General features: G+C 42.2%; 1 protein-coding gene across 2 annotated transcripts in view; it reads right to left on the bottom strand.

Moving 5' to 3' along the window:
- Positions 1 to 13,302, bottom strand: part of KCNQ4 (potassium voltage-gated channel subfamily Q member 4) — an 861,160-nt gene that overhangs the window by 162,867 nt on the left and 684,991 nt on the right. The window contains exons 9-10 of one of the 2 annotated variants that reach the window (XM_069223287.1): positions 9,745 to 9,906; positions 5,285 to 5,332 (exon numbers count right to left, since the gene is read on the bottom strand). In XM_069223287.1, coding sequence (XP_069079388.1) covers positions 5,285 to 5,332; positions 9,745 to 9,906 — 210 coding nt within the window. The remainder of the gene's footprint in view (positions 1 to 5,284; positions 5,333 to 9,744; positions 9,907 to 13,302) is intronic. The other variant, XM_069223288.1, reaches the window with a different exon arrangement.

Raw genomic sequence — 13,302 nt, 5'->3', positions numbered from 1 at the left:
TGTGTTCTTAGTGCAAAAATGTTCCATTGCTTCTCAAATACACTTGAGGGTGCATTTTTGCTCTAAGTGCAACAAAATAGCATCTGCTCGCTCTTGCTAAATGTCTTTCTGGGGATTCACCCCCAATTTACTACTGCTATTTAGTGAGGATGTATTTTGCACTAAGAAACAGGTCTAAATAAAGGACCTCGCTTTTTCTAAATGTGCTTTCAGTGTAGGATTATTTACCCCAAATTATTCTTAATTACGCAGTAATCTCCTAATTATCAGTAATTCTCCATCAAAACGTCGCCAACAAAAATGCATGAGAGCAGAGCAAGTGAACATAGTAATGGAGGCTAAACACTGTAGTAGCATTCTCGACAACAACAAATGGCGAGCATTGGTCTTTAAGGAGGAAGCCAAGTGGTCCGAGGTCACGGGGCTGGAGCCAGATACGGAAGAGGAACGGATACAAAAGGTCACAAAGGTCACTCCGATGACGGCAGAGAACATTATCTAGAAGGTTGCCCTTCATAAGAGAGGTACTGTTATCTTATGTTGCATACAAATAAGTAGTCCCTGGGGGAGCCCACTGAGATCCTGCTGGACTAGACTGAACTGGCAGTATGCTGTAGGGCGCCAGATAGGCTCATGAGAGGATGCAGCAACCAAAGTGCTGAATGGAGAGGCTCAGAGACACTAACTGTAGCGCCAATAGTGCCTGGAAACCACGCACAAGTGAGAGTGACACACACAGTTGTAATGTTGTAACAGTTTTGGTAATGCACATAACATGAATTTTATGGGTTGTCAGTTCTAGGATGACAGCAGTTTAAGGTAGGGTAGGGGCAGTTTACAGGGAAATTCAAGGCATGCACAGACACCAAGACATGGGGGTAGCGACTACATCAATTCTTACTGGCACATGGAGGGTGCAAGGGGGAGGAGAGCAATGGACTACATGGCCTGGTATGAGGGATCATGGACCACTCCCCCTACACATTACACTGACCACTAGTAGGTCATAGGAACCACGGGAATGGCAGATGTCTACATGGTGCCCCATGACCAGAACGGTGGTGCAGAGCATTGATAAAGCCACAAGACTACTTTCAGGAAATAAGGGTATGGTCAGCAGCGTTGTTACGTTGTGGGAGGCCTACAAGGCCACAATCAGGAGCGTAGTCATCTCAGGGGAGGTAGGAGAGAAGACAGAGAGGCTAAAACCCTAACCACCTTAAAGCAGGAATTGGTACAGTTGGAGAGTCAATATAGTCCATCTTCTACACCCAGCTGAAGCACGGACTTGAGTAGAAAAGGGAGGAATATAATATATATAATAAAATACACCTACCTCGCTAAGCAGAAACAAATTTATGAGGGCGGGGACAAAGTGGGGAAGCTGCTGGCATGGATTGGTGGTATAAAGAGAGAGGGGATGCACATCAGAGAGCTCACAATAGAGATGGGGGAACAGTGAGAACAGAGTAAGCAGATCGCTGGGGCATTCATTGAGTTCATGGCAAATTTCTATAAGTCAAGGTTGACAGCCTCTGTAGAGGAAGTAAGAGACTTTGTGAAGGAATGCCCCAAAGAACAATTATGCCAGAACCAGAGACAGGCACTAGGAGCTGAGCTATCAGTGGCAGAACTGACATTGTCCATCACACAAATGCCGATCGAGAAGGCTCTGGGTCCGCATGGGCTTCCTTTAGAAAAATGTACAGAAGGGCGGTGGGCCCGCTGCACGCTATGTTTGTGGAGGTGTTCTGAACTGGGGACCTTCCAGTGGACATGCGGACGATGACTGTTGTTCTCATTCCGAAGGCCAGAATGTACAGGGATAAATTTGACTCCTACAGACCAATCTCCCTGCTTCACACAGACACTAAAGAATGGGTGAAAATACTAGCAAATAGGTTGTGTGCGGTAGTGACCCATTTGAAACACCCAGATCAAACCGGATTCATGCTGTACCACTCAACTAGACTGAACCTGCGATGGTTGCATAAGACCCTAGTCTAGGTGAAGGCATATATGGATCCATGGGCCATTGTACCATTAGATGCCAACAAGGCTTGTGAACAGGTAGAGTGGCCCATTTTCTTCACGATATTGGCAAGAATAGGCTTTGGACCACGGTATATCTGGTGGCTAAAACTGCTGCATTGAAGGCTACAAGCTAGAGTGGAACTCAATGGTTGTCTCTCTTATGAATTTTGCATTGAGAGGGGTACCAGGAAGAGATTCCCCTTGTCACTGATGCTGTTCACACTGGTGGTGGAAGCAATGGTAGAGCTGGTGCGAGTAGACACCCAGGTCTGGGGGTGGATGGGAGACATCGGCTGGGAGGAGCAAATATCACTTTACACAGATGATATCCTGATGTATTTAACCAAAACGGAGCAAACGCTTGTCCAACTGCAGAATGTCTTCCGGATATATAGTGAATATTCTGACTTTGTGATAAAATGGGAAAAGTCCCTACTGATCCCCCTGGAGGGATGGGTGCATGATGGAGACTTAGCATTGCTACTTAGGATAGAACCCTACAAATGTAAATACCTAGGCCTATGGATCACCAGGGAGGCTGCTTCCCCCTATTAGGCAAGTCTGTTGCCACTGATCAAGGGGATGGAAAGAGATGGGAAATATTGGAGTGCACTGCAGCTCTCTATCCTGGGTAAAGCGGCAGTGTTCAAAACGATAGCACTTCCCAATTTACTTGATATTCTTCAGAACAAGCCATGTAAGTTCCCGGATGCCTTCCTCACAAGGGTTGATACGCTAGTGAGAACACTCCTCAGGATGGTGGGGCAACCCTGAATTGGAATGAAAGTCCAACAATGTTCCAAATATGATGGTGGCATAATGCTCCCGAACATTAGGAAGTATTATGAGGCATCCAAGGTTAGTGCTGTGAACGACTGGGCCTATATGGCCTGGGATGACCCAGCCTTCCAGATACACAGATGGGGATTGGGTCCCCAGAGCTACATGAATGCACTATATAGGGGGGACATTGAGTCCCTTGGTGAGGCCAGCAACAGTCTTAGCAGTTTGGCACAGGTTGCAGAAGGAGATGCAGTGAGACAAGCGAGCTAGAGCCATATGTACAAACACATTTTCCCATAGACACAAAATGGGTAAAACCCTTTGATACATCTGACCCATACTCATAAAATGCCTTTATGGTAAGGGACTAGATGGAGGCCGGTGGTGGAGCTGGAAGGCTTTCGTGGGTGGGACAAAAATGGCTTATCCATGCTGGTAAATGCCTGGGATGCCACTGTCATTGTATCATTTGAACATCTGAGGAGAGAATATCAGATGCCCGAAGCACAGTGGCTGAGGTACGGCCAACGGAGGCTGACACTCCAGGGGTGTATAGCTGTGGATGAGGAGGTCCAAGAGTATTCCTCCTTGGAGGGGAGACTGCTGGATGGACATGTTCACAAAAAGCTATTTTCGTTGACATATGGGAAGTTAAGGAGGAACACACAGGGACCACTGACTCAACTGCAGGGACAATGGGAGCAAGACGTGGAGGACCTGGATGAGGAGGACAAGCAAACAGAGCTTGGTTTCCCTATAGAGGTTGTGATCAAGAAAAGTTATTGGTTGAGTCAATTAAAAGTCATTTATAGAATGTATTACACAAGAACCTTGTTGTATAAAATAGGGAAGGAAGGATGCATGCCATGCGTGATTGAATGCACATTTATGCATACGCTGTGGCTGTGTCCGTGGCTGTGCCCCTTCTGGGATGCGGTCACCAAATTTTTGGAGGAATCTGTTGAAGATCGAATAGAACTTCAGCACAGCTTGCAATACTTCTGATATGGGGGTCATCAGATCTCTTGTGTGATCAGGAAATTCTAGTAAATATGCGAAATATGCTGGCAAAGAGGGATATTGCCCAGAAATGTGGTAGCGGGATCACTCTCAGTTTCAGGGCTGGAAGACTGGCATGGAAAAATTTGCAGATACTGGAGCTCAGATAGCACAGAATAGAACAGATTGGAGTGTGGGAGGAGGTACATCAAGAGGGGAGTGAGCCGCTGAGATCACCCTGGCACAGAGCGAGAAGGTGGTTGGGTATGGTATACTTTTTTCCAAACACCGTACAGTATAACCAGAGTGACTCAGTTATAATTCTTTCTGTATTGTGTTTTTGATCTCAAACAATAAAATATTGTTTTAAAAACATTATTTAAGGGCATAGATTTCTGGGTGGGGGCTTCTTAAAATTGAAGCTATAAGGAACAGCTGCGTGTGCAGAAAATAAACTCCTGTTAAAAAAAGCTATGGTTCAAAAGCAATAAACCTTGGAAAAGAGTAAAGTAAGAAAAACCTGCACATATATAGCACATAGTTTTGAAATTTCGGCTAAACGAATTTTAATCTCAAAATTTGCTCTTTCCCTAATTTTATTCAGGGGTTGATGGAACTCACGTAGTTACATGAAAACGCCATGAGATTCCACGGCTTCTGTGAATGGCGGAAATAGGCATGTTGCGCTGCTTGTGCTGATCTTTAGCACTGGGAGCCCGTTCAGTGCTGGAAAGTCAGCACAAACCGCACCACATGGCGCGCCCAGCAGGCGTTGTTTCGCGAGTTGATTTTGCTACAGCTCGAGTAGATTTTCCACTTGAACAGCAGCTTTGTGGACATGAACAGTTGCAAATGATCATGACCACCCACACTGGAGAAATCTTGTTGGGTACCCTGCTAGCGACTGAAAATCAAGAGTAACGTGGAGTGGCAAAAATTCCACCAACTCTGCTAATGGAGCAGAATCTATCACTCATGTCTAATTTTTTCTCTTGCGATGACTGCTGTTTCTCTTTAATATTTTTGGAAACTTTGTAGAACATAAATGTCTGTGTCTCATCTAAATACTGTATTTCTTTCTATCACAAGTGTACTAGTAAGGTCAAGGTGCTTGCTTCTCCAGGACATTGTCCCAAGTCTGCTACAGCAATATCACAGATCAAAGAGAGTGAGTTTTGACACAATAAATCTTCATGGAGAAGCCAGAGTTTTCACGATTTAAACATATGAACGGTCTAATATTGAAAACAAAACTACTTACAGCATCTAAACATATAATACAGTACAACAAACCATTAAGAAACAATAGCACAGATGAGAAAAACAGAAAAGACCAGATTTGGACTGGGCTAAACAAAACTAGCCGTTAAGAGATTATCTAAGAGGCCATGCCCTCTCTGTGCTTTGGATCAGCTATAGATTGGCAATGGGTCAAGGAAAGGTGATAGATGTGCAAATGAGGGGTTACCTGAGACGCAGCCAGCGGTCGGAGGCATCTTCCTTCTCTCGCCGGTTTCTGGTGCACAAGTGCAAATGTGGTGAAGGGTGACCAACGCATGGAAAGGATGGAAGGAGATGTAGGAGCCAATAGAGAGAAAAAGAAGCAGATGACAGCAATGAAAATGGTGAGTGAAGTGGGCATCAATGCATGAAAAGGAGTGAAGAGAAACATGCTCTTTATAAAGCTTGATTTCACGATGTGTGACCCCAAACTGAAGGCAGAAAAGGAAACCTCCTCAGATTCAATTCACTTTGAGAATGTATTAAAAGTTATATTTTTCGACATCTACTTCCTGCCATGAATGTCACCAATCCACTTTTCCTTAAAATACATCAACACGACCAGTGCTGTTTTAGGAGCTTGTTGTGCTGATGTCAAAATAAAATAGACACAGACACATGCAATAGTTGGATGCTTATTTTCAGGGGTGGGTTTAACTTGCACAATTCTGTGTAGTGTAATGATGCAGAATTACCAAAGATTTCCATAAGATTTTGCGTGAATTACGTGAGAAGAGTAATTCTGCGTTCTTAGCTCAAAAATGTCCCCTCGATTCCCAAATAGAGGTGAGGGTGCAGTTTTGTACTAAGTGCAGCGGAATAGCAGGGTAGGATTGTCCCCCAACTGACTACCGCTATTTAGCGAGGATGTATTTTGCACTAAGAAACAGGCCTAAATGAAGGACCTTTTGCTTGATAAATGGGCTCTCGCTGTAGGCTTATTTACCCCAAATTCTTCTTAGTTACGCAATCAGGAGTAATATCGTAATTATCGGTAATTCTGCATCAAAACATAACGCAAAATTACCAGAATTACTACGATTACTCTGGCATAGTCGAAATTCTGCCCAGGCCTGGTTATTTTCTCCCTACAAATATTCGGCGAAACCATGATGTGGTGGTATGTTTGGTACACAGTGAGAAAACACGTTTTAAGATCTTTGAAAACGTGTTCAACTACAGGCTCAAATAACTCATTGACTGAAAAAAGGGCAACATAGTGGCCAGCTTTATCTAGATGTCAAATGCATTAGTTATTAGAACAGTTAGGTTGAATGAAGGATTTTACATTTTCTAAATAAAAGTCGTGTGAATTTCGGAATGGTCGGTGAAAATAAATGTGCGTGCTTTCCTATAGCTTCAAAGAAAGAACAGTTTCTCCTTCCTTCCGAAGAGCCCTCAGTGTGAGGGAAGAAGAAAGGACATATTTGTAAGAGATGCAAGCACATTTTTGACTAGAAGCCAATCAAGATAATTGAGTGAGTAGATCAAAGTAGACTTCCTTTGGAGGAGTCCATAAACTGCAGTCTTAAGAAGAATTTCACTGCAAAGGCTCTTGAGGTGACAATTCTGAAGCTATCTAAAATCTCTTCCACCAATGTTTCTGAAGTGATGTTCCGTGTGCGACATCCCCCTTCTTTTATAAGCAACATTTGCCTCTTTCAAGGTGTTTGTGGTGCAAAATGTCAAAGGGAGTGGCAGACTAACTAAGGATCTAGTAAACATAGCTCATGACTAAAAATCCTGTTCATTTTATTTCCTTTGAAGAAGATTTGGAATGGCAAATACTTAAAAGGTTTCAGTTGCTGCTCTTCTAAGTTGTATTAGAAAAGCTGACCGCTTTGGTGACCAAGGTAATGTTATCTACAGCATTGCCCTTTTGGAGACCTGGCTCTCAAACACACCAGTGCTATAACTTTACTTTTTCTACTATGATTAAGAAGATATGTTCCCATTTCGAGAATTCATCAGAGTTTTTCTTAAAGTGATTTTAAATATTGTGGTCTATTTTCCGTTTCTTCAGTACTGCTTTCCCTCTTATATCACTTGTAAGTGATTTATTTTCTTAATGGTAAAAACATGACATATGTGAGTGGACTGACATCAGTACCAAGCACAGACTATGAAAATTACACATTTAGAAATTACAAGCAGTTTCTTCTGTTTAGTATTGCCAATGTGTGTCACATATGCCGAGTACTTTTTCGTGGATCCACAGTTGTATCCTCCTGATAATTATTTAGCTATTTACACCCCAAAAAAATGTCATAGCATAGGAGCAAGAAGACATTTTCTCCACACTCTGTACAAACCAAAGCAACTGAAGTTTAAAAATGTTGGTTTGCTAACCCTACCTGGAGCTTGTTCTGATATTTGGAATCACCGCCTTCTTTTAACCATTAGCTGAAAAGTTATCAACTTCAAAGGCAGCGTGACCTAGACAGTAATGGGGAATGCACGAGGGACCTGGCAAAGGCTCGAGGCCTAACTCTGCTCTTTACATTCAAGCAGATCGGTTGGTAGAGAAGGAAGCTGTTTGACCTGTCTATCCATCGATTAAAAATTTCACTAGTGCTCTCTTAATTAGAACATTATTCATTGGCACTTGATTGAATAGGGAGACAATGTATATATAGTTCGATGATCTGAATGATGCCACCATGACGAATTCAAAACCCATTCATTAGAGGCTCATCAGACGTAGGTTCTCATAGGATCCTTCAAAAGTCCAGCCGCCTTGGTCTAGAACTCCTTTACTTTGCTATTCCTAGGTGGCTTGACCACATTATGCCCAGATAATGCTTGTGTTTTCATAGTGTGAATGTAATGAAGTATTTGTCTAACAGCAAGGAGCATGTAATGATCCTCCAAGTTGTTTCTTAGCTAATACGGATCTCATTTCCATTGCTTCTTTGGCATAAGCCGGAGCACCTTGGAATAGGTCACTACACAGAATGTGAGACATTCACTGTGGGCCCACTGTGTTTGGTGTTCTGCTTGTTTTCCTACTTCAGATGAGAACAACCAAAAGTCACACCAATTAGAAGTGCTGACCACCTGACTCCTATAGGGTGCGTCTCCATTGGACTACAGAATGTAAAGCAATCCACCAAAGACATAACCACTTGCTTCACCCTTGACAAGAGTATGTAACGTACTGGTCATTTCAAAATCTGACATAATTTTACTAAATCTTCTTTTGCTAGAAGGAAACTGTGTTTCAAATGTGTTATCACTATAAAGCTAGGGAGAAGTGTTAATGGTGGCGAATACACAGATGCTAATTAGTGATGATATATTAAATATTTGCTAATCTCTCATTTGTTTCCAGTCGATTTCAGAAAAAAAAACATAAAAATAAAAACTGAAATTAAATTATATTCAATTGGAAGCAAAAATTATATAAACACAAAATAGGATGATATATTACATCAAAATGATTCTAATAAGGTCAGAGTCAAAATTATTCCTATGAATATGTAGGTTTAGGTTCAGAATTTTAGTAAAGATTAGGGTCAACTATCAGGTTAGGTAAGAGTAAAAGGGGGTAAGGGGGTGAACCAAAGGTCGGGCTGATGTTAGAGTAAGCATAAGCATCATTGTATGGGCTTGTTACAATTAGGGTTTGTTACAGATCAGAAACAAGGTTTTGTTAAAGTTGGAGTTAGGTTAGTGGTTGGAAGAAGGTTAGGATTACAAACATGTTTTGAGAGCGGTAAGGGTTAGGCATAGAACTAGTGTGAAAGGTTTGGCTAGGATTTGGTGCACAGGTGGGTTTTCAGGTATATAGACACACACTTGAGAAAAATATAAAGAACATTTTTAAGGAGAGAGGAAGAATCATTGAAAATCAATAATGTTTTTATTTCACTAAAGTATCTATTTAAACTCAAGTTAATACAAAATCTGACTTTTTAATGAAAGTATTTTTCAATATAATTGTTTCTCCAAAATGTAATTTATCAGAAAAGTACTGAGATGAAATGACATACAGGTGCTGATTTTCAAGTTTGTGTGAATGGAACATGGGAATGATGGTCTATGTTAGGCCTGCAAGACTGAAAAACAGTGACAGCAATATGATGTTCATTGAAGTAGGCTGATGGTCCAGGACCAACTGTTTACCAGGGAAACGTCTGGCAGAATAGGGATATATACAGGTGGATTGAGAAGGCCAGCATCCTAATCAAATAAGCCGGTGCAGAGTCTACATTCTATAATATATTGATTGAAGGAGAAGTTGAGCACTGCATTTTGTGAAACCCCAAAAAGAAAAAGGAAATCCAACATTCTCTGACATAGATGGACAAAGGAGAAGACAAAGTACTCAGTGGACTACAAGTTGTGCACTTAAGGAAGCTTGTGATTCCCAACAAGGGACATACTTTGAAATGAGAGAGACAGGGAGTTTGAGGTACACTGACTTTTATTCAGAGGAAACAAGACTGCCTGGAAGACCATGACACACTACAGATACACAAAGAGAGTCAGGAGGCCATGACACAGGCAGAAGGGCACAATACAGGACTTATACAGACACAGTACTAGAAGTTTGAGGCAGGAGAAGGGTGGTAGGGTGTAGAGGGGTCCAGCGGCCAATGCCAAGGTAGGGCTAACACTCACAACAGAGCAACGGGAATGCCCTACCTTTCCCCCACACCGGGTGCAGGGGCACCAGGCCTCTGGGTGGAGGAGAGCGAGTGATAATGCGGAGGCGCCTCGTTCATTCTCCTCACCTCGCAGTTCCTAAGCCCCCCGTTGCGTGCACGGCTCGTAGCATGCACAGACTCAAACAGCAGCACCAGCTCTCTAGATGGGATTCAAATACATGCACAGAAATTAAACCTCCAAAGTAATGTCTGGAATGAGAAATAAAACCACACAGATGTGCATTATGGGTAGCTGTTTAAAGACACAGTATTCCACAGAGCTTCAACCAAGCTAGTAGTCAAGAGGACAAGTGCTTCAGGTCCCTCCCAACATCCTGGATATTTTATCTATCACTCGCTAAATTAATGATGAGGCAGTACCACAATATGGGAGCAATCGAAGAGCATTTTTGGGGGTCCTTCTTAGGCGGGTTTCTAGTTTTCATTTTTGAGCGTTTTTCGTGTTTCTCCTATTGTATGTATTTTAGAAGAAACAAGACCTGCATCTTTTATTCTGCAAAGTTTCTTGGTACCTGAAAATATAATTTTTCTGAGGCTGCCCTGAAAGTGATATGGCTATGACACCCTTCTAAAGATTTCGAACTGTAGCGATACAGTTTCTGAATGAAAAATCACAGTACTATGCAATATTAAGCCTATTATGCTTTAAACAGACTTTATTTTGAAAATATATGATCCTCGATAATGTATCTCACTATGTACTTGGGGAAGACAGAGTGACTGGCCCCAATCATACCCTAGTGTTGTACTATTGTGAGTACTCTGTGATTTCGCATTATGCTGGACACAATGAGTTTTTGTGTCAACTATCTTATACTCCTCAGTGTATACAGGACTCAGCAGGGGAGGCTCCTCCATTAGGGTGGAGGTGCGTTGCCACCCACCTCCACCAGCACGGCAGCTGCAAAACCTTTAACAGAAAACGCTAATAAACTTTGTTTATTATTGCTTTCTTTTAAAGGGGTGGGGCCACGGGGGTGACAAGCAGTGAGGGGAAGTGCACAGCACCCCCTCACTGCGCATATATGTTTGGCTGGCCGTCTCGGGGTGGCCAAACACACATGCGCAATGTGCTCTTTCCAGCCCAGCAACACAGTTGCCAGGATGAGGAGAGGCTGCACAGGCTCCCAGTCTACCTGGGAGCACCCTGGCTGCCCCTCCCAGTTAATCCTGATGCTGCTCTGAGCAGTTTCAGGATTGGCCACAGGGCAGGCTGGGAGCCTGTGCCTGCAGCCTGGAGTGACGAGGGACAGAGGGGCGGCGCAGCGGCTGAGAAGGTTAAGTGTTTTTTTTTACTTAATAAATTTGTTTATTTGTCCCCACTTACCCTCTCCCCTGTGCACCACCCCGCCACGCCCCTTCTGCATCATGCAAGGCGCTCCTGGGACTCAGCTCATCTTCACGCATGAGCCAAGCTAATGCAATGGGAATACTTTGGATGAAGGTCTCTCAAGGAGCAGAGATACGATCCCAGGAGATTGGTAATAGGAATTAAATTCACGTGGAAATCAAGGAGAAGATACCCCAAAGTAGAGGATATGTCTTCCACTGACAGACTCTTTCCTCACCGTGACCTCTTTTGGAAGCAAATGTAACTATCTGTGAAAAGGTTTATAAATGTGACCTGACTTTGTGGACTTGATGTGTTAAGGTGATTGATTTTTAACAAATGTGTAGTGTAGGGAAACTATGCCTCCGACCACTTCGATTCGTGGCTGAGTTGCTGAATGGGAGAGACTGCAGTTTACCTAAATTCAATCAGAGTACTAGACTTGGATTCTTGACTTCTGCATCTTGAGCAGAAGGACCTCCTCTCGCCTGGGGATGGGTTGTATTGACATCTCCCAAGGGGCACAAATTTACCAGTGTCAGGCATTGCTATCTTTTTCTGCCTGGTCCCATCAAACACAGATGCTATCAAGGACGAGGTGAGGCATGAGCGAGTCATTCCAACTTTTGGATTCGCACTGACCTTGTACAATCAGTATTCCCTGTTCTCTTGTCACAGAGCACGCATGCTTGCCTTTTCGTCTTGCATGGGTGATTCAGTCTTATCTTTTCTCACTGAGGACGCAGTTCTTGTCACACACAGTACTGCTTGTGAAATACTTTCCTTTAACTGTATGACCTACCATTTATTTTTCTTAACATGCATTTCACCACTTTAGAACCTACCACAGTGTCAATCTGATATGACCACCTACTGGCAAAGCATTTCTACTTTAGGTTGCATAAAACACATATCTGACAAATCTATGCCACTCCAACTTTAAAACTATCCTGCGCAGCTTACCGCGCGTTATCCTGCACAGCCTGCTATCGTTGAAATGTGATCTCAGCAAAGTTTATCTACTAATCTATACTCGGTTCCTAGGTGGCAGTCACAAACTGTGCAACACACAACCACGACTGGAATACTGTTTCTTTAAAATAAACACCCAACAGGGCAAGCTGCAAATAAATACACAAGAACGCAGCACAAAATGTAAAGAGTAAACGATGAAGGGCATTTGGTATATGTTGGAATCACACAGTGCGATTGAAGAACCAGCCTTGAAACACGCATAAGCATTACTCAGTTCCTTGGGCCCAAGAATGGGCAAAGCTACAGTTTAGGCAAACGGATCCTATTGTGGAGAAGGTGATGGGGTGGGACTTTACTTCAGGGCAACCCAGGATACTGGCTATTGCTTGATGATATAGGAATAGTTCAAATAATATAACGGATATTTTCATGAAATGTATAGAAAAATGTAATGCATAGGAAAATATCACTTGTTGAGGACAACATGACAAAAAATAAGTAAGAAAAAAATGAGGCTAAATATTTGAGAAAATGTTCAGCAATTGTCAGGAAGGCATCATGCAATAAACAACTTAGGAGAAAATATCAAGCAAAATATGAAAGGAATTCCCACAGTGTTTGGGAAATTCTTGCAATGTATGAGAAAATTTACATAAAATGTAGGTGCATGGCATGTAATAGATGCGATGATGTCAAATGATGCTCGGCGTACTATGTCAGAGAAATGCAGTAAAAAAAACAGAAACATTCCAAGAAAACGTATTTTTTTGTAGCGGAAATGTCCAAATACTGTATTGGAAAATGTTATTTCTTGTCTTGTATAGGAAAATATAATCTTTCTTATGGAAAAGCAAAAAATATAGAGCAATTATCTTAGCCTGCCACAATATCAATAATGTGAAGCTATATCATGTCCACTGAAATGATAACAATTTTTTTTTTTTAATGCATTCCAAATTGTGTGATAAAGCATATCTACATTTAATTGTTTTGTATTTCAAATGTGTAAGAAAACTATCAAGCACTACAAATGTTTACAAACATATAGGGAAGTGTGAATTAATATGCAGCAACAATAACTCTAATTCATTACATTTGATATGACTTCATGAAACATATAAGAAAAATAGCATGTGGAAACGGAAGAATATCACTGAATCAAGATTGGTTTTCACTCTGTGTCAACCCAGAGAGGCAGTTTGCAAATCCAGATAATTTAATGGTCAGCAA

The sequence above is a fragment of the Pleurodeles waltl genome, chromosome 3_1 (assembly GCF_031143425.1).
Source record: "Pleurodeles waltl isolate 20211129_DDA chromosome 3_1, aPleWal1.hap1.20221129, whole genome shotgun sequence".
Classification (NCBI taxonomy): Eukaryota; Metazoa; Chordata; class Amphibia; order Caudata; family Salamandridae; genus Pleurodeles; species Pleurodeles waltl.
The sequence above is the reverse complement of the archived record's forward strand: the minus strand, read 5'-3'. Positions and strand labels throughout refer to the sequence as shown.